The sequence below is a fragment of the Vigna unguiculata genome, chromosome 7 (genome assembly GCF_037176805.1).
Source record: "Vigna unguiculata cultivar grain cowpea cultivar isolate G323 ecotype 2 chromosome 7, ASM3717680v1, whole genome shotgun sequence".
Taxonomy (NCBI): Eukaryota; Viridiplantae; Streptophyta; class Magnoliopsida; order Fabales; family Fabaceae; genus Vigna; species Vigna unguiculata.
In genome coordinates, this window is record NC_140798.1 from 39,294,249 (window position 1) to 39,322,222 (window position 27,974).

At 34.4% G+C, this 27,974-nt stretch overlaps 2 protein-coding genes across 4 annotated transcripts; one reads left to right on the forward strand and one right to left on the reverse strand.

The window, feature by feature from the left end:
• The first annotated feature begins 246 nt into the window (after positions 1–246).
• SVR1 (pseudouridine synthase family protein) lies at positions 247–4,436 on the forward strand. 3 transcript variants are annotated; one of them, XM_085665083.1, is made up of 11 exons: positions 248–799; positions 881–960; positions 1,042–1,142; positions 1,444–1,516; positions 1,647–1,740; positions 1,847–1,895; positions 2,203–2,353; positions 2,913–2,969; positions 3,268–3,299; positions 3,709–3,764; positions 3,877–4,436. In XM_085665083.1, exons 1-10 carry the CDS (start codon positions 298–300, stop codon positions 3,719–3,721), a joined length of 1,152 nt encoding a protein of 383 aa, XP_085521209.1. In that variant the 5' UTR covers positions 248–297; the 3' UTR covers positions 3,722–3,764; positions 3,877–4,436. The 3 variants fall into 3 exon arrangements, with proteins under 3 accessions (XP_085521208.1, XP_085521209.1, XP_027937135.1); XM_085665082.1 differs by lacking the exons at positions 3,709–3,764; positions 3,877–4,436 and adding an exon at positions 3,481–3,702 and having other exon boundaries at positions 247–799; XM_028081334.2 differs by lacking the exon at positions 3,268–3,299 and having other exon boundaries at positions 251–799.
• A 347-nt stretch (positions 4,437–4,783) lies between these two features.
• On the reverse strand, positions 4,784–27,243 carry SEC8 (subunit of exocyst complex 8). Its single transcript, XM_028081333.2, has 27 exons — positions 27,098–27,243; positions 26,035–26,148; positions 25,033–25,245; positions 24,125–24,298; positions 23,295–23,396; positions 22,360–22,469; positions 21,903–22,073; positions 21,244–21,406; positions 21,024–21,130; positions 19,832–20,139; positions 19,574–19,737; positions 18,559–18,674; positions 17,682–17,752; positions 14,509–14,636; positions 14,365–14,414; positions 12,657–12,757; positions 12,214–12,326; positions 11,907–12,014; positions 9,207–9,404; positions 9,010–9,095; positions 6,563–6,737; positions 6,386–6,463; positions 5,686–5,787; positions 5,494–5,568; positions 5,259–5,354; positions 5,123–5,172; positions 4,784–5,053 (listed from the first exon to the last, which is right to left on the reverse strand). Exons 2-27 carry the CDS (start codon positions 26,074–26,076, stop codon positions 4,966–4,968), a joined length of 3,189 nt encoding a protein of 1,062 aa, XP_027937134.1. The 5' UTR covers positions 26,077–26,148; positions 27,098–27,243; the 3' UTR covers positions 4,784–4,965.
• Between the last annotated feature and the right edge of the window lie 731 nt (positions 27,244–27,974).

Below are 27,974 nucleotides of genomic sequence, written 5' to 3' on the forward strand. Positions count from 1 at the left end.
GGAATTAGGACATTATATTTTTTTTTCTCAAACTTGTGTAATTTACTATCCAAATATAAGATTATCGTATGGTGTAATAAAGAGTTTTTATCACACATGAAATAAATCATAAAATTGCAGTGGTTCAAGTAGCAAAATTTCACTAAATAATAATAAAAAAATGGTTAAAAATGTAAAAGCAAAAAAACAAATTGAAAAAAGAAGAAGAAGCTTTTAAATAAGTAGAAAATATAATATCTGAAAAAGCATAAACACTCTTTATCCTTCTTACTTGGGCACTCGAAATTTGCAGCGAAAATGGGTGCAACTACTGGCATTGGCGCACTCTCTCTGATTCACTGTTTTTCCAAATCCCACACACTGTCTTTTGCATCCTTCCGCACTCTCCCTCGCTTCACGTGCTCCTTCTCTTCCTCCATCAATTTCAACATCTCCTTCGCTCCCCCTAAACCCAAGCCCAAGCCCAAGTCCGAGCCCAACCCCGACCTCGACCTCCAACCCGACGTCTCGAGTGAGCCCGATGGGCCGCTTCTCATCCCGTGGATCGTCCGAGGTGAGGACGGTAACCTCAAGCTCCAATCCGAACCTCCCCCGAGCCTCCTCAAGGTCATTGCCACCGCTCAAACCGGAACCAGAAAGGACAGCAACCAAACCAAAACCACCGCCGCCACCAGCAAACCTCAAAAGATTCGCTCGACGGCGCCGCCGCAGCATTCCAAAGCGGCGAGGCGATTCTACAACCAAAACATCAAGGAGCCCTCCGGCGCGCGTCTCAGTAAGGTCCTCGCCGCATCCGGAGGTGAGTTCGTTACGGAATTTGTTAACGCCTTTGCGAGATAGTTTCGATGGTTACGGAGTCAGTTACTGTGAATGTTTTCAGTTGCGTCGAGGAGAAGCTGCGAGGAGCTTATCTTTGAAGGGAAAGTTACGGTGAATGGTTCCGTGTGTAATACGCCTCAGGTTTGGCTTATTTGCTTTCTTCAGCGATTTTATTTTCTGTGAATTATGTGAATCTGGAGGTTTTGATTGTTGGGAGTGCAGACTAGAGTTGATCCTGCGAAGGATGTTATCTATGTGAATGGGAACCGGCTTTCCAAGAGGCAACCTCAGAAGGTTTATTTGGCTTTGAACAAACCGAAAGGGTATGTTGAGCGTTACGGTTTTTGAAGAAATTATTTTCCATGAACATTTTGAACTAATCTTTTTTCTTGTAAGCTAATATCAACTTAATTACTTACAGCTTTTGGAGAACTTAGATAAGAATTTTCTACAAGTTTATACATTGATTTTAGCTTGCTGGAGAAATTTAATTTATTTACCTCTCTATTTTTTTTTTCCTTTGAGGATTTTTGGGAAAACTTGCCCAAACACTACTTATAAATGTATGCCTACTTTGCACGAACTGAATTTGTAGGTGATGCAAATGCAATTGCGTTTCCACAGGTATATATGCTCGTCTGGGGAGAAGGAGTCTAAATCTGTGATAAGTTTATTTGATGATTTCTTGAACACTTGGGTACGTGTCCCATTGAGCTTTATTAATTTGTATTTGATTGATGGTAGATTTTTATTTTGAACTCTTTGATCTTAAATAGTTTTGTTCGGGCATTGGATAACTCTTTTTGAGATTATATATCATTTTCCAGGGTAAAAAGCATCCGGGGGTACCCACACCACGGTTATTTACTGTAGGGCGCCTTGATGTTGCCACTACTGGGCTAATTATTGTGACTAACGATGGTATGTGATTTGCTTTGAAACCAGTTTTATTTCCATTCTATTGTTAAATTTTGTCTTAAACAAGAACAGTTCATCTAATACTATATGCAATGATGCTTGTTTACAGGGGATTTTGCTCAAAAGCTTTCTCATCCTTCGTTTAATTTATCAAAAGAGTGAGTAAATGAGTTTGGTTAGCGAGTGTGTGTGTGTGTAAGGTTCTTGGGGGAACGCATTGTGTACAGGAAGTTTGGTTCAAAAGATTTTGATGTTGTGTGTTTCTGTTTCATAGTGTTTTACTGTTTACTTGCTCTGAACGATTGAAATTAGATTCTCCCTGTCCCATGGCAATCTCTAATCTTACACTATTGTATGGTATATGTTATTCTTTAGGTGTTTGTATTTCTAGGACCAACTGACCAAGAAAGTCCTGCATTCAAATAAATTCTCACATTCTCTGAAATATCTCGTTTGTTATCTCAGATACATTGCCACAGTCGATGGTTCAATTTACAAGAGGCACTTAATAGCCATAAGCGAGGGAACAACCATTGAGGGTGTCCATTGTGTACCTGATGCCGTGGAATTACTTCCACGTCAGGCGGATATGCAAAGAGCTCGTATTCGCATCGTGGTAATTATCTTTTGGTCTGCCACATCAGTTACATAGTGTCTCAATCTCAATCTATTAGTGAAAAGTTAACAAAGTTGCCTTTTTTATGCAAATTTATGTTGTAGGCTATGGTGCAGCATAGTATGGAACTATTGATTGTGTTATAAATTATAATGCTAATTTTGGTCATTCTGGGAGAGTGAGGAAACATAATTTGATTTCTCTAACTAATGTGAAATAATAAATTATAAGAACTTCGGGCATAGGAACCCTCAGATGAAGGACTTTAGCATATTAATGACAAATCATGTTTCCATTTTATGTTTGAGTGTTCAATAGTATCTTGGAATGTAAATACTAAACATATCAGTGGACTATTAATGTTAATTTGTACATGTAACATGGGAGTATTGGTATAGTTTAAGCAATAATCCAGGATATTGACATCCTCACCATCTCAAAATGGATTTATTTTAGTCGGTTGAATTTTCACCTTTCTACTTTTTAGAGCATGTGAGTTTTCTGATGATAGAAGACCTAGCTGACGTTTGTTGCTTCAATTAATTTTGTGTTCTCAAAGGTCCATGAAGGGAGGAAACATGAAGTTCGTGAACTTGTAAAAAGTGCTGGACTTGAGGTTAGCTTAAATCATACATATGCTGGTTAACTTTTCCAAGAAGCAAAAACGCACTAAATGCTTAGGAATATTCAGTATGTGAAAATCATGAAATTTAGTGAATCCATTTCCTGTCAAACTGGACATTGTTTAGATTTTTTAGGAGCTTGTTTAATTTTGTTAATTGCGAGTGGCATAGCTTGCATTGATGATGATTAGATATACAGCGATGCTATTATATTTTTCATGTGAGTGTTGTCTAGTGCTGATGTATGTTCTGGCTACATCCATTGTTGAAATTGTTATATCTTCAACTCAGTATCATGCTTTCAGAGGAAGCACATATACCAGGTGGGCTCTCATGACAAGATAGCACTTTCATGATTTGGGTTTTGATAATTTATCTCAGTAGAAAATGGAATATTTCTGACTATAGTTGAATATGATACTGTGTTGTCTTGACATTATTTCTGTTTTGTAATGTTGAGTAAAAGCTCGTTATGTGACCCTGCTTTATTTTAAAATCCATCAGAAAAGTTAGACCAAATCAAAGATTTTTATCACGGCTTGACACACTCATCACTTTCCTCGTCTTTGGTGGTATCTGCTTGTTTTTATGGGTTTCAACTTATATAGTCATTTTAATTATGGAAGGTTTCCATGTATGATATTTACAGATTAATAACATACTAAAGGCTTTTTCATTTTTCTCCTTCAGGTAAACGAGTAACTAACTACATGCATTGGTTTCTTATTTCAGATTCATTCGTTAAAACGAGTACGCATTGGTGGGTTTAGACTTCCACCAGACCTTGGGTAATTGTCATGCATCCAATTTTCCTTAGTTCTTGAAGTAGTCTTTATTTTGGTCCCAATCGATTGAATTCACTGATAGGTGAATTAAAACATTTTTCTTGCTTCATTTCAGGTTAGGGAAGTATATCGAGTTAAATACAACAAACCTTAACGCATTGGGGTGGAAGAGTTAACAAATATGCTTCTAAATTATTGGACTTCAAAAATATTTCTCGAGCTTGCTTATTCAGATTGGAACAGCTCTGATGCCATCGGTGTTCGTCAGCATTACTTGTTGGATTTGAGCTGTTGAATTCTGATAGTTGGTGAACTGATTGGGAGATTATTTTGAACAGTGGCAGTGCTCACTGTGGAGTGTTTGACGTGAAGCCAATATGCTTTCGCAATCAACGTATCTGTATGTTGTAGAAGAACTGGGAGAAGATTTTAAACCAATGCTTAGGAGAGATACGAGCTTTTCCTATGAACGTGAAGCCCGGGAATTGATGACATGTTTGTTGAAATCGTTGTAAACGGTGCGAATTGTCTATAAAATGACACAAGTCATTTGCCATAATATATAGGCCATTAGTTTTCTTCCATGCGTTTTCAGTACTTTGAAATTTCATAAACATTGATGAAGTCAAGAAATTAAACTTTAGCTGTTATTATAATACTATTAGTTTAATCAAACATTTAGTGCTGTAATTAGAAGATTTAGCAACGTTTTTTCTGAAGGTATAATTAAGCCACATTGCCCCCCACTTTAAAGCAAAAGTTATTTCATTTTGCATTAATAAATTATTAATATAAATGCACAAAGATCTTAGTCAGATAAAACTATAAAGAGGGCGTCCGTGCTCGGCAAGATTTAGGGCACACGTAGAAAGTAATTATACAACATATTTAGCATGAAAAATATACAAGTGATTTTCAGGTTGTCCTTAATATTGACTTGAAAGAAATGCTCTTCACACTCAAACTCAAGACCCAAAAAATAGAGAGCGAGCAAGGGAGTAACTCAAAAGGAAAGCAGCGGCAACCAAAATTGGAATCACCATTACATTACAAACAATTGATGGGAAGAAAGGAATTACAATCAAAACCACTTTTCACCGGTAGTCTACCATGTAAGATCGGCATCGGTTTGTTACATAAGCATTTTCAGAAATATGAATGAGAAATATAATTGATGTGAGGAATATAAACGAAAGGGAACTTTCTACGTGGATAATATTTCAGATACTCGATCATGTGCATCAGGAGGAATTTCCCGTCCTGGAACCTGAACGTTAAGAAGGTTGGTATACCTGTAGAAATATTTTGTCAATAGAATTCCATAGAAGTGTATTAACAACTAAAATTTGCATAAAACTTACTCAGCGCGGGTGAACAAGTGCATATGTTCTGTGATGAAGGCAACCAAGGCCTGCAACACAAATAGGAATACTAATAAATAAGATGACTGAAAAAAAAAATTGAACAAACGTAGAGTCATTAGTTATGTTGACTTGCCTCAAATGGCATGTTCAATAGTTCATAGTATGTGCGGACTCGATCCAATCTTTGTTGCACTGCTTCGCTATTTATGGATGGAATAGCTGCCAGTGCCTGTACCATCATCCAAAATTTTTATGGCTTTCAAATTTCCTTAGTTCTAATTCTATCTGAATGTACAGTCTCATATACTTGAAAATTTAGTTATATGCAACAGGCCATATATACATCACCGAGAAACTTTAGTTGTTACCTGTTCCAATGCAATAGCGTTTCGACAAATTTGCTGAACGCCAAAAAGATTTATTGATTTCATATCCGCCAAAGCCTAATAAGTAAATAAGAGAACTCTATCATTAGCAGTGAAAGAAAATAATTGATAAAATTGATTATACTGAAAATACAACTCCAAACATCAAAGAAAAAACTGTAAAAAGTATAATACCTTAAGAAATGCATTTGCAGCAACCCCACAAATTCCACCAAATAAGTAATTCCGCTTTACATTTGAAATAAAAGGAGCTATTTCCTCATCTCTTCGAGTTATCTGCGTATTCCATTAACAATTTCCATTTTATGGAAGGAATCAATAGATATGGAATTTACAAGCCTGAAAACTCAAATCACTGCAAGGCAAAACCCTTTGTGTATATAGAATATACACTCAAGTTCCACTACCATATACCGACGTGGCTATAACTTCCATGCCCAAATTTTAGCGCAATGAACTTACAATAAATTTTACGAGCTTAATTATAAATTTACACCACATTACTTCGTAGCATTTAAAAACTATTGTTCCAGGACCTTATCCTGCTTTTCTTGATTTTGAATTATCCAGGGGCAAATAATGTTTAATTGTTTTACCTCATAAATCTGATTTCGGTTGATTTCATGCTAATGAAAAAATTTGTTAACCAATTTCATCAATTGTAATTATCCTTAACTTTCATCAATTTAAATAATTCATTAAGTAAAAGGATAATCATAACATCTCAAGTCTGCAGAAACTGAGAAATAAGAGAAACCATGTCGCCTTGCACCATTACTTTATTCTTGGAATGACCAGCCTTCCATGTCACTCCCTGAATCCAACTAAGAATCTTCATAAGATAAAAACAACACACAATGATAGAAAGACACACCTGTGAAGTGAGCGAAATGATGAAGTCATCCGGCTCTTCAGCATCTTGGTCATCCAAGTATTCTGTATTTGCCATTTCCTGCTCAAAATCTTGATGCTCAGTTAAGTTTTGACATGATCGACTATCAAATTATTATTCCTTTCACAACAGGGACAAATAAACTCACAAGTGACAAACCTGCATATGGAATATTGTCTCCAATTGCATCTCTATACGTAAAACCTTGAGGCAATCAATTGCCAGTTTCCTATAATCTTGAGCAAATGAAGCTAGACTCTTTGGAGGAGCACTGTCTGAACGACTGTGATGGTCTTTTCCATGATTTGGTGCTCTCTGAGTTGTCTGTCCAAGCCTGCAAATTTAACAAAGGATTTAAACACCACAAATAATGTTCTAAATATTTGGAGGGATCTTTGAGAAAACGATGCTCATTTTCTCTCATTTGTGAAACCAGTAAAAAAACCCATCTCACACTTCTGATCAAGGAAAGAAAATGGTATTATATATGATTCAAACATGACATAGGTGCAATACAGTACCAGCAACATGGACATACAGAGGAAATATTGAATGGAAATTTGAAAAGAAATATACTGTTCCATGGCATTCAAGATGCCTTGGTGGCACCCTCCCAGGTCTCCATACTCAGTTTCATATTGCCCTTTCCTTCTTTTTCCTTTCATCATAATCTTAACTCAATCTGCTGCCCTGCCCTACCTCCCTAGACCAGGTTGTTAAATCAAACTCTTTGTCCCCATTTCTTGTGGCTCAGCATATGGGGTATTCATTCAGAAATCAGAGAAGTAATAGAGAAAGTACGCTATCAGTATTCTGAATGTGTTACATTGATTACGGTTCCATATATTACGTTTTATGATATTTAGGAAAACATAACGTCTATTGTTAATTAGGGAAATAGAGACATTGTTTTATATTGGTAGATATTGTTGATATTATTTGTAAGAATATCCTCTATTGACCACAGTTATGTCTGGTTGCCATATATACTTGTATCATTCTTCATTATAAATATATTACTGTGTGTATTTTAGACACAAGGGAGATTAACCCTAAACCTAATTTCACTATATTCAATAATTACCTCTATAAATATTAAGAGTATGACTATTAGCTTAAAGCTTAAACCCTCGCATCTAGTAACTCTTATCCTGGCAAAGAAGACAATAAAATAAAACCTATTTCAAAAGTCATAATCCATTTCCATCAGAAAGGAAAGTGTAATATATGATATAAGAATGTAAGAGCTATGCAGAGGAGGGCAATATGTCTAAATAGAAAAAAAAAAAAAAAAGAAAGAAAAGAAAGCCAGCAAACAAAAATTGGACACAATGCTGACGGATCTTTATTCTTATATGGTGCTCAACTTTCTCATTTTTACCCAATGTGAGAATTAGACTCACTTGGATTTCCCAGCAACATACCACTATGGGTCTTTTGAGAGAGGATTACTGAAGAGATAAAACACCAATGAGACATGAGCCCAACTCATACAGAAAATATTGACACCACTTTCAACTCAAAACCTTAAGACAATGAGTTTATGGGTCTTCATCCTTATATGGTGATCAACTTTATCATTTTTACTCAATATGGAACTTAGACTCACACTTGACTTTCCCAACAGTATACCACTTACTAATGGGTCTTTTGAGAGATGATTACCGGAGAAGTACAACACCAATGAGACATGAGCCCAATCCACACATAAGGGATTGATACCACCTCCAACACAAAACCTTAAAGCAATGGATTTATGGGTCTTCATCTTATATGGTACTCAACTTTCTCATTTTTACTCAATGTGGGACTTAGACTACAATTTAACTTAATGTAGAACTTAAACTCACTCGAATTTCCCAACAATCTCCCCCTCAAGTGAGTCCACATTGAAACTTCCCCCTTCAGCTAACCACAAGCCCACCAAAACTAACCTGGCTTTGATACAATGTTAAGAAGTGAATTTTAAGCTTAACTCAACTCCACAAAACCGGCTTAAAAGGTGAGGTTTGCACATACTTATATACTCTAAATGAGAGTTATCTCTAGTCGATGTGGGACATCCAATACACACAGTTTAATTGTGTTGAAGTTGGAATTTAGAGATATAAAACATGAGATTGCAACTTGAAACATAAGATTTTCTTATATTAGTCGAAGACAGCTTTGACAAACCTCAGACACTTGCTGAATAAAATCAGAGAAGCACACAGGCCAGAGGCTCACAGGAAGCAGAGTCACTCACAAGTACAAACCTAGTTAGATCCAAGGGAAACAAGCACACCCAGGGGAGGTTCTCACAAGAAGTTTCACATTAGATAATAAGACTTGGGGGATCCACATTTTCTTTTCCACGACTGAAAATTGTTTGAGCATTATTGGCAATTTACAGATTTTACCAATCTTACTAGCAATCCTTCCACAATCCCAACAAAGCAAGTTTCTTGCTGGGAGTGGATGTGTTCCACCACCCACAACCTACAGATCATGGAATCTACAGTCTAAGTTGCAATACTGACAGCACTGCACATATACTTACTTTATACACAATAGTTCAATATGCAATTAAAACACTGTCTAAATTGCAAAGCATGAAGAAAATCCACCTTTCAATAGAGTCTGCAACATACTCCAATGAGTCACTAAGAGATGCCAACAAAATAAGTTTGTTGTCATCATGGATCAGGTTTTCCTGGAGAAAAAACATAACAAAGTCATTACTACATAAGCACAATATACAGGAAGAAAACTATATCAACAAGGAAACACAATAATTTGTTAGTATAGACAGAGAAAATCAAACCTGCTTAATAGGACGCAAATTTAACAGTAATTCACTTAGTTCTGATTCAGCCTCAATTGTTTCAGCATCAGATGAATTACTTTCCATATTAAACTGACCGAGCTGATTCGGTAAATATGCACTTGATGAGTTGAGTCTCATCAGTTTGTCAATATCAAACCTCCCAATAAGCATATAACTCTGCTTCTCAAGAACAGCCTGTAATATAATTGATTAAAATGTTGGCAAAAAGTGAAGGCCACCATGCTAGAGTAAACAACTATTTATAGACATGTCAATTATCAACTTAGCCAAATGCTTGAGCTTTTAGGTGCAGGTACATAAACAGTTATGTATCTAACAATCTCAAGAACCAACATAACCCAAAAGCTTAAGCTATTGGGTGGCCTAACAATACAATTGTTTAGGGAAAGGATTAGGGCCATAAATTTTATATGGAGCTTTTTGAGACCCTGGATAAACTATAGAATGAATAAAGTAGAGTTATAAAGATTGGGTCAATTCTCACCTCGTGAGCTAGCTTGAGGTTAAGTTAGACTAATCCTAAATTTAGGACGATAGCAGCCTATCCTAGATGATATTAGGTTATCCTCAACTGTCCAAAAACATACCTAGCTCTGCCGTTTTTCCTGTGTAATTTACTTGCCTTCAGCTTTCCCAGTACAATAAAAAATAAAACCAGTCTAGGGATTGAGGTCTCATGATCAAGGTTTTAAGGTTGAGCTAGGCCCAAACTAATCAAAATGTTTAAACTAAATTCAACATAGCAAAAGAAGTTGGGATGTTTATTGAATTTTAGAAAATTTTGGGGGTCCCAACACACAGTTCCTCTTGTAACAATTAGTATTACCTGTTGGCTATCCCTTGGGAAGGGAGTAATCGCCAGACCATACTTCCAAAACTTAATTCAATTAACAAAGAGGGCAGCAAGGATTAAACTCCATGCATTTCTCAATATGTGGCCAAACTTGTCCAATTCTTTGAGATGCAACTTTGAATCCATTGGCAACAATAACAAGATGATGAATTTTTGGATAAGAAATGGAGGAAAATGATGAATTGTTAGCAGGGATACAGTCTGAGGCACCTAAACTTGTACCTCAAAAGTTCTTAGTACTCATAAGAAATTTTGGATTCTGATTATTCAGAATTAGACATGTGAATAACTTTTCTGGAAAGCCACACAAGGAATAACAATTATTTTGAGCATGACCTATTCACTTGCGGTGTGAGCATTGAGGACATTCACTCCTACCACCATGTTTCCCCATATGTTCCAACCTCCTCCTTTTCCACGAGGGACTGCCATTAATAACTTCTGTTTGATTGTCATCTTTCATCAAGTACACGGAAAAGTCCAGTAACTAAACCATCAATAGAAAGAATTTGATCACCTTCTAGAATCTTATCACAAACATGATCAAAATCTGAATGTAGGATTCTCAGAACCAACACCATATAATATCTACCAAGTTTCTCGTTGAATTCCTCTAATGTTCGCCACTAGAAATCTTTTAACTACTACAGCAGTCCTAGCCTTTTCCAAATGTGAGACCATTTTATGGTTGGTCTGTTTGAGAGAAGTTACTTTTTGAGTTGCATCAAAGAGACAGAATACCATTCACCAAAAATGTCTTGTGCATTCTTCCAAAAAGAGAAACATCCTTTAAAGGATCCGAGCATCTCTACAACACCAGGCTCATCTGATTGTCAGAAAACAACACATAATTGGAGATCTGTTTGAATAAGAAATACAAGAGCTGGCTTCAATTTCCAAATGGTCATGATATCCTTGACCAAGGAACCATAACTCCACAAAGGCAGACAAGCACAAATAATTATTCAGTTGAGCTTTGCACTTGTAATGGTACGAGTAACAGGAAAGGAAGGAGTAGAACCTGCTGAAGCCTTCTAAAAGATGAAGAACAACAACCATATCTAAGGAGAGAGAAGAACCCTAAGATTGTAAGAGGGGGAATGTGTCCCAACACCAAAACACTTCAAGACAGAGAACAAGGTCAGAAATGGAGGCAGAAGATGTTGATGAGATAGACAACAATGTTGCAAAGTGATTTTGGTAACAAGAAGGCTGTGCAGTGAGGAAACGTGCCAAAATCTGGTAGTGCAAAGATCAATGTTGATGACGCACTAGGGATTGGTTGGTTGTGTGACCATTGGGGTTGGGTCGCTTCCTTACAGAGCACCTAACCTTGACTTCTTACAATTTAATGACCGTGGAGGGTAGCGGTGGCAACAGTGGAGAACTGCAGCAACATTGACTTTGATGATAGTGGCAATAACAAATGTTGCCAGAGACAATGAAGGAGAAGACAAAGTGAGATTGTACCCGCTTTAAGACCAACTTGAATAAAGAGAAGAGGAACAAAAGAGTGTATTCAACCTACAATGACGTGCTTGTATCGGTGTATATGAGTTACAAAACAAATGTAAGGCACTGCTTTAACCCTAACCCTAAAGCTGGATACATACAAAAGAAATAATAATAAAATAACATTTCATTTTAACAGTTGTTTCAAATAGGTGACTTTGTGTGGTACATGAGGGTTTGGCATTTCTAATAATGCTTCTATTTGTGACTGTATTCTCTGTTTTTGTTTATATTCCCTAAGCAGATAAAATATCCTTCATAATTGGGCAATTCCATTCAAGGTTTTTTATCCTAAAAGGGAAAAACAATACCTCCATGTATGCAGTCCTACATCTTTCGTAAGTCCTCTCCAGAAAAGTTTGCACATACTTCACTAGATCATTAGCAAACTTGGGCATTGCTTGTGCCCAGCCAAGCACCTTCAATAAATTAGATGAAAAAGTCAGGGAACACATCCATGTTCTATAACCATCAGTTGAAAAATAAATCATCATGCATAGTGAAATAATGGCCAAACTCAGAAACTACAAGACTAGGTATCATATCATCTTCTCAGCTAATATAGAAGAATAAAACATCACATTTTTTGTAAGATTACTATCCATGTTAAAAATTTACCTCCTTTGTCAAGTGATCTATAGTCAATAATCCTTGTAACACAGGGCGACCCTTTTCAATTGAAGGAGTGTAAGCAGTAGCCACATGTGCCCTTGGACGAAATGCAGCTGGACCTGTTTAGATGTAGAGATCAAACCTTAATACAAACTTACGGTGGAGAAATCTGAGGGCATATACTATCTCTCTGTCATACACCCATTTCATATCTTTTTATCATAAAGTAAGAATTATTTTTTAATGCCTGGTTTATTTTAATTTCTAATAACATGTCTATAAACCAAATAAAGTGTGATTGCATATCAGACAAACCAAACTTCAAATTGACACTACAATTTAGATGTTTCAAAAAATAAACTAAGATGCACAGTAGACAAAATTAGGAGACAAGCATGGTGCTCAATAACGGATACAAAATGAACAGTCAGAATAGTATAAAGACTTGCTTGATATGGCTTGCTGTACGCCTTTTCGGTAGTCCACAAACATAGTTGGTAAAAAGTGGTCCTTCAGAAAGTTCTCCACAAAAGCTAGCAAACCATCATTTCTGTAATTCACAAAGTGGATAGCACCACCAATTAACATTAATAAGTTATATAGCAACAAAATTGGAGCTTGGAAAGAAGCATTATTGTCGTTCAAAATAAAATAGAGAATATACAGTAAAGATACATTAAGCATGGTACCCTAAAACAAAATACAAAATTTAACAGAAAACTAATTGAGAAGCAATCGAGCTTCCAATTTCATTCTATTTCCTTACTTTGATTAGGGTTAGTAATTATTGGATGATTAGGGTTAAAAGTCTATTATTGGATTAGTTAGGTAGGGCTTGTATTAATACAGTTACATTAGTATTTAGCCTGAGTCTTACAAAAAATAAAAAGGTCATGGAGCTTTGGGTTTTACACACACCGAATGAATCCAATCTCACATTATTCAGAGTATGCTACATAAACTATTATTTTTAACAGTATTAGAGCTTCTATAACCAAGTCTGCAGCATTCAATACTTGCTGCCTAACTTTCAAACTATAGGAGCTTATGGAAATCAATTATAATGGACATTCTGTATGCCTGTACCTCTAAAAATTGCTATCAGAATCATATAGGGTTAAGGGAAGAAAGAGAAAAAAAGTGGCCAACAATGTCTTCAATACATACTTGATCAAAACATTTATGTTTATAACAATTCAAGAATTGGAAAGAAAATGATAGAAAGTAATGAATCCAACTCCTCTTTGAGCAGCAGCTTGCTTTAATGGATAATACTATGTTCACAGGAATAACAAATGGTGCATATATTGAAATATCAACTGTTAATATATTTATAACTGCCAGAAGAAAAAACTCTTAAAGGACCACCGAAGAGCTAAAAAGCTCAGAGTCTACTGTTATTGAAGAGCAAAAGATGCTTGGAGAATGCGGCTGCTACTGAAGAGAAAAACTGCTAGGAGGGCACATGACAGTCAAAGATGTTCAGAAGGTGCAACAACTTCTAAAGACAATAAATGCTTTGAGGGTGTAGTGGCTGTTGGAGAGAAAAAATGTTCAGAGGGTCAGCAGATGTCGGAGTGAAAAAAGCTCAGAGGGTTGGCAGATGTTGGAGTGCAAAAATGTTCAGAGGGATGGTTGCCGGAAAGGAAAAAAGTTCAGAAAACTGAGGGTGTAGTGGCTGTTGGAGAGAAAAAATGTTCAGAGGGTTGGCAGATGCCATAGAGAAAAAAATGCTCCAAGAGGGCAGCAGCTGTTGGAGAGCAGAAGTGCTCTGACAGTGCAGTGGCTATTCGGGAGGGAAAGTCCTCGGATGGCACAATGATTGTTGTGGAGATAAGTTCTCGGAGGACGTGACAACTGCTAGAGAGGAAACTATGCTTGAAGAACACAGTGGCTGCTTGGCAAGCAAAAAATGTTAAAGTTGGTATTGTTTACCCAAGAGAAAATGTTGGTCAATGAGGATGATAATGCTCTATACCATAGACAGGATTAGTGACAACATAGGTAAATGAGGATGATAATTCTTATATATTATGAAGAGATAGAGTAAAAAGTAATAAAATCAACAATTAATAATGAGAAATATTTCCTAAGAAATTTTCCTATTTGATGAAATCAAATCATATCTTTCACAGACTACAACATTTTTTAGCTCACCCAAGTTGGGAATACTTTGTTGGCAGCATTGAAGCAATTTTATCTGTGAACTGCACAACAAAGTCAATAACCCAGTGAGGAACAAATATGATAAGGAATATGATCAAAACTTTACACGACTATAGAAAATCGAATATGCAACACCTGAAGCACAGGTCGGTATATGGATGCGGCTAGATAAATGCCTTCCTCAGGCAAAACTGCTGCTGAACCATAACCTTCTTGTACATTGGGACCCTTCCTATTCCAACCTTGGCGAACAAGATCAACTCCTGAATATTATTGCAACCGGCCATAAATGTTGAAATAAGAAGAAATTAGCAGCTTAAGAAACAAGTAAATGATAAAGAAAAACATGAATATATATCATATGACATAAACTTGTGTTTTAGAGACAATGACTTGTCGTTAGATTATAAACTGCAAGTAGGGAATAAAAATAATTACTAGTAAAATAAATGATATTACAAGAAACTTCCATGGGTTGTTTACAAATTAAAGTCATTACAGATGACACATGTACCAGGTCAGAAATGCATACTATAGGAATGGAGAATCTTCACAAGCTGAAGAACAACCATATAGAATTGTAGACACTAGACACACAAATGGCCAGAAAGTAAATGTTTCCTAAATATCAGCAATTACTTGTTTATGTTCTATCCAAAATTACTTGCAGTCTTAAACATTAATAATTTGCTTATCCAGATCAAGATATTAGTAAGATTCATACTATAATATATCATATTTATTGGACAGTAGCTTTAACCATCACAAATGTTAAACAATTACAAAGGAACATAGAAAACACAACTGTGAAACATTCTAAGTATTCTGACAAACACAAATTACCTGCTCAAAAACTTATGAATTCCAATTTCTTTAACATTGCAATTTTTTCTTTGCCATCAAATAAATCACATAAAACTCCCAAGAACCTCTTTCTCTATTTAGAAATAGAAATTTTATGCAAAAAAACACATTGTGAGGAAAAGAGATACTCTGGAAAAAAAATGTAAACACAAGTATGAGAAACTAAAAAATCAGCAAGGCTACCCCATCTCTCAGAAAACAAGAAACACTTGTCCTAAATATTTAAGGTTATTATATAACTAATAATGTGTAAAAATAATGCAGAAAGAGATACTGATACTCCAAAGACGAGGCGTAAACCATAACTCAAATGATAAATATATCAGAGTTACTAGAGTGTGCCAATATTTTAAACATTCGAGGCGCATCATTTTAGGCTTTACCCAATACTAATTAATCACACGTTCATCCAGTTGATGATAGCAATATGCTGCCGCTGAAAGACAGTCAAACCAGATCTATTCTTTTCATGTTAATAATGACCAGCACAAAGTTACAAATCATGTCCTTTGTACAAAATTTATCCTCAGACTCAAACAAACGCATCTCTATCATTCAGAAAAAGGTTATAGAGACACCAAGGTGTTTGCCACATCCCTGAATCTTAATTCTAAAGTATGACTTATTTGGACAATGCATTTATCTATCCAAAGCTCAATCACCAGAAATATTGTAAGTTAATCTAATTAAATTGGAAAATTCCATCAAGGAGAGCCTTCTTTAATACATTCATATAGGCGCACATCAGTAGTTTGCATAATTAGTGCAAATTAAGTTGCATCAAAATTGTATAGCAGATCTTAACAACTTTGAACCTACATCATCATGAGTCTTTCATCCTATTAAAAATTGATCTAAACCTAACTCAATCTTAAAAAACTGACTTATTAGGAGAGGATTGCCCATCACCTCCAATTATAGATTGTAATTTTTTAGCCTATCTTTAGTCTATGTGAAACTTGGGTTTTTCTCAATATACCTCTCAAGTCCAACACTATTGGGCTTGCTACGTGCATACCACAGTAAGTAACCCTTTTAATAGATATGGGACAAGCTCTGATACTTTATTATAGAGCGGTTTAGGTCTAACATAACCCTATAAAATTGGTTTATAAAATGAGGATTGCCCCCACTTGTATTCTGTATTTTGAAACTATCTATAGGAAATGTGGAATTTGGGTTTTTCTCAACATCTATGTTACAATTTGAAAATTCATTTTACTTCTTTCATAGAATTTATTGTTTAGATATTTTAGGAAGTTTTAGATTTGATTCCTATTGTTTTTGATTTTGTATATTGGATGTATCTTGATTTTATTACTAGAATATGAATTCCACAATCTTAGAGATTTGTTTCCTAGAATAGGAAGTGACTTATTTATCTATCTCACAGTAGACCAACCATTGGTTTTTCTGTGAGTCTAATCAGTCAATTTATGCATCAACCAAAGGAAACACATTTACAAGCAACTCTTAGAATTGTCCAGTATTAGAAAGGGGCAGCAGGAAGAGAAATTTTGTTCAAAAGAAACAAGAATGCTAGTATTGAGGCATATACTAATGTTGATTATGCAAGTTCAATAATAGATAGGAGGTCATCGCACCTTCCTTGGTGGAAATCTAGTAACTTGGTGTGGTAGCTAGATCTAGTGTCGAGCAGAATTTGCTCAAGGAATATGTGGATTGTTATGGCTGAAGATTATATTGGAAGACAAAACTTAAAGATAAAGTGGGATGAACCTGAGGTTATATTGTGACTATAAATCTCCAATCAACATAGCTCACAACCCTATATAACATGATAGAACTACACACATTGAAGTGGACAGACATTTTATTAAAGAAAAGCTTGAGAGTGGCTTGATTTGCATCCCATATGTGTCTACTCAAGGATAGCTTGTTGACATACTCACCAAGGGGCTGAACAACAGTAACTTTGAGAGAATTGTATCCAAGTTGGGGATAGAGAAAACTCACTCACTAGCTTGAGGTGGAGTGTTAAGATATTTTATGAAGTTTTAGATTTGATTCCTATTATTTTTAATTCTGTATATTGGTTATTCTTGATTTTATTACTAGCATATTGTTAGATATTCCTGATTCAGTTTATTATATTTTTGTCATTAAGTTGTTAGATGTAACAGCCTTAGACCCATCTCTTTGTATTTTCCTATTTATAAATGCATAACCCTATGTGCTCCATACATACAAGATGATTCACACTTTGCTTTATTCTCCTTTATTTCAACATGGTATCAGAGCTAGTGTCAATCACCGCCTCCCTAGTGAACCCACGATCTGCTGGTGCTAAAATTTAGGGATTTGTTTCCTAGAATAGGCAATGCTTATTTCCAAATTTATCCCATTAGTGTATGTATATATACCAGATGTATGTAATGAGACTATATAAAAATATTTTCTTCTAAACTTGAGATTTATCATACCCTGGTTAGGCATGGATATTGTAGCATCAGTAAAGCGAAATGCGAAGCTAAGACCATCTTCTGATCCATCCCTGTAATCAATAAGAAATGATAATTAATAAGAACAGCATACAAATTTGGTCAAGGTGAAGTTTGTTTTGTACATGGAATCTTTCATTTAAATTCAAACAAAAACACTCTATTGTCCCAAGAATAGGATTCCTAGGAAATTTTATAAAATGCGTGTGCTTATTAATCTCATAGGAATAATATGTTAATTTCTGATGAGGTTTTATTCTCGTGTGGAACTTTAGTAACTTGAAAATCAATTTCTAGAAGTTTTATAGAATACTTGGTTACTGTACTGAGGTAAAGTTTTTCTCTTCGCAAAATTGCTTAAAATATGGTGTGTTTGTGTGTTAAAGGGAAAGGCACAAAATGAACTATTATGAGACAAGAAATAACTTATTTGAGTTGCAAACCATGTGCTCCTAAATTAGAAGATTAATAGAGGATTCCAAAAATAGTTTTCGGCACTGGAAGTTTGCTAGTAATTTAATTTATTATCCCTTTAGTTCTTATGCTATATTGGTAGATTTTTCTCAATTTATTTATTCTAAGGTTCTGGGAGCTTATGTGGCAAAAGGACCCGTATACAATAAAAAAGAGAAGTCAGCTGGTAAAGGTTCCATAATGATGAGTTCGGGGGAGGAAGGAAAATGTTTGCAGCCCTATTCCCACAAGCAAAGAGGTTGTTTCCAGAATTTAAAACCTGTGACCCCCAAGTCACAAGGCCGTAAACATACCACTGCACTAGGGCTCATCCTCTCAAATGACCCTAAACAATAATTCAAAATAAATGTTATATTAAAGGACAATATAAATTCAATTCACTTGCCTTTTATCTTTGGAAGGGACTTTGCTTGCAAGCCTAGCTGTTTGAACAGCAGCATCAGCAGATGCAGCTTCAGGAGTGGCCCGTAGAATTTCACAAATAAGTTGTTGGCATTCACTCTATAAAAACATGAGTGAAGGAATATAAGAGGAAAGTATAAATAAAATATAAGTAATATAATGTAGGTCCTGTCAGTCTCATTACTTAGGCTCCCTTTACAATGAACTTAAACAGAAACCTTTCATGTTTCTGTCACAAAATGATGAGATGGAACAAACCAACAAAGGATATGAATTATCCACATCACGTATCCTATTTTTTCATATAAATTAGGTCACCCTTTGCCACTAACTGATGAAGCAGAAACTTAATGCGTTTTGGTAAAATGATCAAGAATAACATGATAGCACAACACAATCTATACAAGCCACATTGCAGCCATAAAAAAATGCATGCTTTAATACTAATCTAATGGCATGAGGGGTTAAAAAGGAACATTGTATGATTATATGTGTGTGTACAGGGAAAATAGAAAACATTTTCCTAACCCAAATAGGCCCTAAGCATTTAAGTATTAACAAAGTTAGTTGCTGAAGTGGATGCAAAGTGACCAAGCTTCAGCAACCAAGTAGTCAACAATTCAATCCTTGCAGCTCTAATTAGATTCAAGGTAAGCTGCTGAGTGTTCCTTGTGCATTGTCCATATTTCAAGCTCAAAAGCTCTTGCAAAAAGGGGGTATTTAAAAAAGAAAATCATTCATTGGCAATCACTTATCAGCATAATCTTTTAAAGAAAATCGGTCACTGACAACGTCTGATATATTTAGAGAGAGAATTTATAAATGTACTTAAACTTCAATTGACTATCCAATAACCACTATATCCTATATATTATACGTTGAGCAGGGTCTGTAACTTAGACCAAGACAACAACCATGTCTAGTCATACCAAATTGTATATTTATTTTAAAATCTATTATCAAATATCTTGCAATTACATTGTCCTAACATAGACTACCTGTAACACTGTCAGGGAGAAACCAATGGTGTAACCTCCGGTGGCTTGAGATGCTTCAGAATCAGGGTTCCAACTTATATCCACTGGCACTGATTTTGGCGTGTTTATGTCAGCATGCTGACTGGCTTTTGCTTCTAAAAGCTCCCCAACAATGACATGATTCTCTAAAGAGTGACACATGAGATTGAAAAATTAAATTTTTAATAATGTATGATCAACACAGAAAGGAGAATAATACGTAAAATTATTGAGTCTCACCAAATAATCGAACAACAGAATCCAAAATTGAATCAAGAAGCTCCTTAGCAGTAACCTGTGCTTTCCCACCAGGAGCCATAAGAGGCGATACGGGGCTCACAGCCAACAGAGTCCCACTGCTAGATATTCCATTCTTAGGCTTCTGCTTTGGCAGTTGAAAACTTTCCAGTTGACCTTTTATGAAGTGCAGATTACCTGTTCCAGCGTGGGAACCATGCCCAGTGCTAGACCTTGATGAATTCAAAAACTCTGCATGAGCTTTAATATTTGATGTAATTATGTCGTGAATTGTTGGCCGCAACCTTTGGCTGGTATAGAATAAAACAAGCACAGCTTATACACCAACTAAGCAAATATAGTTAAAAGGGTAATAATAAAATAATGTGAGACGTACACAGTTGCACACACTCAAAGAAATAACAATAATAACAATTAGATCACCAGTATTTAGTTATTTTCTGCAAAAAGGGTGATTTGCATTTGAATTTCAGGTTTGTCCCAAAACAAACCACTAGAACTAGAAGTAATACATACACAAAGGAAAGAAACCCCACAACAAGTACCAATCAGGATTGAACCTAACATCCTTCTGTACATCTGCAGACTATTCCACAATATCAAACATGTACGTTCATTTAGTGACAGCATTCTTAGACTTGCAAACACTAGAACTGGACATGACCACTTATGTTCAGCATAATGTAAAATAGTTATTCACCAAAAGTAAAGGATAATGTTAGAAATTTAGAATTTTAGGTCCACTGCTATTTAAGAAAATATAAAAGACTAACAATCGAAAAATTCACATAATTTTCTTTGAATTGGGAGGGTACCAGCATCTATAAAGTATGATATTAGAACAATAAGGACAAAAAGAAAAATGATATTAGAATAAAGTTTAAAAAAAATAGCATTGGATTACTGGTTTTTAAATAGTATAACTGGGAAATAAAATTGCAGAAAAGGTTTTTGATTGAACACATAAAATATAAATTCAGATGGAGAGAAGAGATCATGCTATCTATACAAGTCTGCAAGTTAGTTTGAAAAGGAACTTAATTTAAAAAAGCATTCCGAAATCTTTAAAATTGTAATGATGAGATTCAGTTAGAAAAATTAAACACCAACGTAGGAAATGCCTTAGGATAAGAGTGTTTTGAAAGGAGAACAATAAATTGCCAAGATAACAAACCATATCATAGCTCCAGCAGCTGCAACTTTGCCAAGCATGCAAAGGCACTCAACCATGGTCTGAAGATACTTCACATGAAGTGGAGCATCACTCTTTCTAATTGTTTCCTATGCACAAGAAGCTCAGAACATCAGTTCATGACACTAGAAGTCACCAGGTGCCGAATTCAATACAATTATGTCACTCATTTGTGAATTCAATACAATTACGTCACTCATACAAGAAATTCATCAGGTGTCGAATTTGAGAGCCATGTTGGCATTTGACGAAGAGCATTATTGGAATCCTTTGGTACATCACTACCATTACTTCTCATTGCTGCCATATTCCCATCTAAGGTGCCTTCCTCATTTGAATATGCCTCATCACGGCCATCGTAGGAACTGAAATACATTTGATGATGACATTTAATACATTTTTACTAGTATACTCAGTAACGTCAATCCCAAAATACATAGAAACATACACAATTGTCAGAATATCTTCCTAAACTAATATTATAAGCTATATTTAATATTAGTGAAGACAACTCAATTCAAAGTACACATTAAGAAAACAGAAAATTACACCAACCTCAGATTATGAGAGAAAAAGAAGTGATAATGTACCAAATCACACTATCATAGATAGCATGGAATAGTATAACCAGTATACCAAAATAACATTACCAATAACTCTCATCATGCACTGCACACAAAATACAACAAAGTGATAGGAACATCATAAATTTCATCTCTGTACCATGAAAGAGTTATTTGCAATCAACAGTGAAAGGTTCGATAATAAAAAAACATAATGCACCAATAGGAAATCAGTAACATGGTTTATGTAGTACAGAACAAGTAGAAAAATAGCATAAATACTGATAAATTCAATTACCCTCCTGCCACTGATCCTGTCCTATAGGATCCATCAGTCTGAAGACTATTCCGACTGTCACCTTTGAATGATCTTGTTCTTCGAGACAGTGATTGTGAATTATGTGCAGCAAGGGAAGCAGTGGTGGTTGGTACATCATCATCATTCTCTAACAAAGTTGAGCCAGCAACACTGAACAAACAGCACTTCAGATACATTTAACTTAACAAAACAAATAAATCACATGACTTAAAACTCGAGAATATATATTTCAAACTATTCGGTCAGATAAAAATTTTGTTGTACTTGAGCATTCTTGACATCCAAATGTTTCAACACAAAAACACACGCAAACAACATATAGGAGAAAGTAGCTATAGAGAAAATAGAGATCTGGAGTCTACATGAGAATAGCATGTCAAAAATATGCAGCAGATATGATGCTTAAAGCTAGTAATTAGATGCGTAAAGCAAATACCTATATTCACCCTTATTGTACAAATGGGCATGTAAATCCTCCAAAATCTTATAAAAGAGAACTCCCCGTAACTTCGTTAACTCAGAACGGACATCTTGAAGTGCCCCAACCTAAGCCACCCGTAAATCATAATTATGACACACACAAAGCAGTTAAATAAGTTGGAAAATATGAATAATGTGAAAAAACGAAAAAAAAATTAACAAGACATGAGTTGTAGAATAGAGTTACATTTGGTTGAAAGTTCAATACATACTAAACAAATGGAATTGTTAAAAAAGGTCTCACCTTCGCCCTTTGGCAGAATAGACCTGAATAGAATATTCCTTGCATGGACAGAATTAAATACTATAATTAAGAGATCAGGCCAGACTGGTTTTGTATTTATTCTATGGGAACCATTAATCCCTAATTTTAGGAATTAACTGTATATTCTGTAGTTTAGTAACTTCTTTACTAGACCATTTGAATTCTATTTAGGAGTTACTGCACTTCTAATCAAATTACCCAAAAACATTTTTCTGACTCCCTTTCATATGTTATTATTTGTAATTATCATTATTGTCAAAGAGGTGTGATGGCTTTGTTATAGACTTGGATTTATTAAGGCCTGCTCAGTTTAAGAAATATGTTTTCATCTCCTGTTTTCACTAATAATTACAAAAACAGCACGTATTTCATCATTTCTAGTACCAATATTTGAAATCAGAAAAAAAAAAAAAAAAAGTGACACGTTTGTAACAACAATAAATTTAAAAATATCCCAAAATAAATAGGCCTTAAGTCTCTCTGGCTCATTATTATTGTTGGCTTCAAGTACATACCCTTTGCTCTAAATTATAAAAATCTTCTTTTAACAAAAACACATAAATACAAGGTTCAAAAAATAGAACTGTAGCAGTCCTCTAGATAATGGTAGTAAGTTAAGATCTTACATTTTGTAGACCTCGCTCAAGCATCAATACTGATTGCACATGCAATTGAACCGCAGCATAAAATTGCTTCTCTGAAATGAGTTTCTCGATGCGAGCTGGAACCTGTATCTTAGAGCTTCAGAATCAAAAACCCTCTATGAAATCAATAATTTCAAACAGAGCAATTGAAAAGAAAGTATGTGTGAAATTATTATCAAAACAAAACACTAAAATCTACAAATGAGAATGACAAATAATTTGCTGTCTTGGATACTTTTTAAATAGATACTATTGGCTCTTCAGTGCCTGAGCATTCAGATCATGAGCTTATTTGATACAGTATCAGAACACAGTTGACCCGATGTCTAAAATCCTCTGTCATCATCAGACTAATAATTAAAATTTCAACACAGTAATACTATGTTTCAGTAACATAAGTGTTAGGCATTAGCCTCTATTTTATCTGTTTCATTACCAATGTGCTTACACATGATTCTTTTGTCATGGTTAAAGCAAGCAATACTGTTCTCTAACTTAAGGAATTAAATTTTAGGGTCAAGTGGTTCATTGACAGCTGAAAATCACTAAAAATTTTGGACAAAAAAAATGATGGTCTATATTATAATAATTACTTATTATTTTGCAGTTAAAGGAACATATTATACAAATACAAAAAATGCAAGTGTTTTATTTCAAAGCAAAAACTGGTAAGTAGCTCAAACAACTCCAAATCAGGGCATGTAGAATCTGATCAAGCAAGCATAAGTTTAAACAATGGAATGGGATTCCGTTATTCCCATAAACTGACCAAAGTCACAATTGGATCAGAATGACTACAATAAAGAATAGACCTTGGCAATGTCTTCAATTTGATCCAACAAGGATATTATATGTCGCAGTGTGACTGATCGATACCATAGTTGATGCAATTGCTTATTGCGGGCACTTAGGCGCTTCTTTGCCTCTGCCAAATCTACTCTTAAGACAGATATACTTTCAGTGGATTCACTGAAGAGCTTCAAGATCTGGAGATAAACAAAAATAGTTATCAAACGGAAATTCATATAATTCAGCTGAAGAAATCCGGTTACCATTTAAAGAATTTCAAGTTCATGAAAAAGAAAATTTAAGAACAAAAAACAGTTTCAATTATTTTATTAATAAAATGTCCTTCATTTTATTTACATCTATAACTCCTTCTCAACTTTAAATTCTTAAGATACAAGAAATTCAGGTTAAGATTGTTTATTGTTTCTCATCTTTTTTAACCTTGCATTCCAGATCAGAAAAAGAAAGTCTCTTAAGATTGTAATTACACAGAATCAATACAAAAATTAGATTAAATGGACATAAACAAGGCAAGAAAAAGAAAAATGAAATGGTATATAATACATTCTAAAAATAACAGTAAACATAAGTAATCGAATTAAAAACAACTTAAAAACAACAAATTATGTCCCACAAATTATGTAAAAAACAGGTTGATAATTAAAAAATATATTTTGTTCTTTCTCTTGTCTTATAACAAACTTATAAGAAACAAAAAAAGCTGACAAATCTTTGAAAATTGAACAAAGCAGCAGCTGTTATGCCAATGATATGAACCTGATATTGTGACAAAAACTATAATCTGTGGCAGGATCAATACATACACATATACACCACCCAAGACTTTCAATGACAAATGACCGTGACCGACCCAGTTGTCCATAGTTCAATGTATATTTGAAGTAATCACAGAAACAAAATCTAAAGAAACCTGGGAATAGTTTTGGATAGCTCTGTTGAAGCCACTATGGTAGGAATGTACTACTTCATCCACAACATCTTCAATGATATCACTTTGCTCCTTCAAAAATTGGGCAGCAGCATCACGGTCTTTTGATGTCAAAATGTGAACAACATGAGGTAATGAATCAAAACGAGCAGCAATCCAACATTCATCTATCCTCAAGAGGTCTTCTCTTAAAAACTGCATTCAAATGTAGCATTGAGACTCAGATTACCAAGAATAAGTATACAGTGTAAGCATGAGTCAGTACAGAATAAATACCATAAGTACATAACAACAAAAGCTTCAAAAAAAATAATTTAGATTCATAATTTATAAGTTTACAGTCAAGACATCTTTACTATGAATAAACTTAGAAACAGAAAAGAGAATTTGCAGGAAAAGGCTTTTTAGAGAAGTCCAACTACTGACCAACGAAGAGCAATTAACACTGTCAAGCAAATGAAGAGGGGTTTTACATCCAAAGCTTCTCGGTCAGAAGGATTTCAAGAAAAATAGAAATTTTAAGAGATGGCAATGCAAACAAGACAAATATAAGAGGACAAGAGGGGGAATATAATGTTAAAACAATGACCCCGACACATAAATCCTCATAGAATATAATACATTATCCAAACCCTGAATGCCAAAGAAACCAAAAGCAGGCATGTAAAATAAATCTGAGATAAATATCCAGAGCCAAACGAAAATCTGATATTCAAAGAAAAGTGGTTTCTGATTGATATTCAAAAAAGAGCAATTGCTCTTAAATAGAATACAGAAAACTTAATGACAGAAAATACTAAGATATGAGAAACACAATTTATCCCTATAATTCACAATCAATGGTCCTGTATATTAAATCTAAAATATATTGTCAGCCTCTTAATCCTCCTAATTAAGGAGTGTAATTAAATCTCCTAATTATGTAATTAAAACGGTACAAGGAAATATTATCTGCAGCATATATCAAAAGAGGGTGACACTTACAGCTTTATCTGCAGGCAAAGGTAACTCATCAAAAATTCCCATATCGAGTCTTCAGTATCACCACACACCATGAAGGTATGGGATTAACTTGCTCCAGCAAACCCACAACTTTAACTGAAATGCATGAATACAAGTTAAAACAAATAAAAAGAAAAGCTAATATTGCTTTAACATAAAAGTCAGGTACCATCTACTAAAAACACACAATTGCACTCAAATAAAATAAGAATTCGCTGATAGGTGTTGAATAAATGTGAGGAATAAACAGTACTCTAATAGGTATTGGATAGATGTTGTCACTTGTATTCTACGCAGTTCTTTAAATATTTAGAACACTCTTCTACATATATATATATATATAGTCTTATTTGCTGATAAAAAAATAATAAGAATTAGCTAGACTTTAACTGGAAACGAATCATGAAAATTCTTAAGCAAACTTGTGTAATATTAAAAAACAACACTTCAACTTGCGCACTAGTCTCTAGACGATAAAACATAGTTTAAAAACTGGAATAGCAAAATCAGAAACTTTTGACCAAAATGATATATGCACAATGTAATGACAACTCTCTCCGTCATTCTGCAACAACCAGAAAACACAGCAACAAATTTCCGTTCTTAAGTAAACATTTATTTCCGGTGCAATTTCAGACAATTATTAAAATTCAATAGGCAGCAAACTCCCAATAAACTTAATCCAGCACAGCATTGAAAGAGCCAAACAACAAACGTACAATTACACATCCTTATTATCATTTCTATGGCGATGTTAACTAAAACACCAAAAACACGATTCAACAACTATGAATAGAGACAGATCCCTGATTTCGGCTCACACGAACACTTCAGTTGAGCTCTTTAACAATTCACTCACACGAAACAGACTACGCGGTGCGATAGCACAAAAGCATTTGACAATTCAGAGTGAAAAAAAACCCAGGAAAAAAAATGGTAGCAACAATTCGGAATACACATTAAGAGTTGAAAGATCTCGAGAAAATGAAGCTCGAAATCGAGATTGAACGTGTGCGCGTTGAATCGAAGGTTTTGCGAATCGAACCTGCAGCTGAAGGAATGAATCAGAGACGAACAATTCAGAGTGATGACGACGGAGAGATGGTGGAGGGCGCGTGAGAAACAGACTATAGCTTACGAAAAGCAAAGGTGAATTGATATGATTGACTGGTATTAATATTTATTTTTTTTTATCTAAGACTAGTATGAATATATATATATATATATATATATATATATATATATATATATATATATATATATATATGTATATATATATATGTATATATATTTGTGTTTTATGTTGTTAGTTAATAATAATAATAATAATAAAAAGCGTGAGGAATGAATGCAATATTTTATATTTTTAAATTTGATATTTTGGTAAATATTTGTCATTTTTTCTCTTTTTATTTTCAACTTTGATGGTTAAAATGGAAAATTCTTTTTTGACAAATTTTTTAGACAAATTTGATAAAGTTTAAATATAATTAAAATAGATGAATTTTTTATTTTGGTTTAATTATTTTTTTGTCTTTGTTTTTGTTCAAAAATGTTAAATTGATCCTTCAATTATTTTAAATTTCAATTCGATCCTGATTTTTTAAAAAATGGATGTATTGTTGTCATTTTTATTAATTTATTGTAACAGATTAAGAAATTTTCTTCAAGATTAAAGTTGTTAATAATGATGATTTATTTTATTGATGTAATTAATATAATCATAGTGTCAATTTTGATAAAAAAAATCATTAATTCGCTTCAAAAAATGTAACAAAAATTATCAAATTGTATCAATTTTTTAAAATTTGGGATCAAATTGAAATTTAAAAAGAAATTGAGTGACCAATTTGATACTTTTAAACAAAAACAGTGACCAAAAGAATAATTAAACCTTTTATTTTTTTTAACCAAAATGAAGT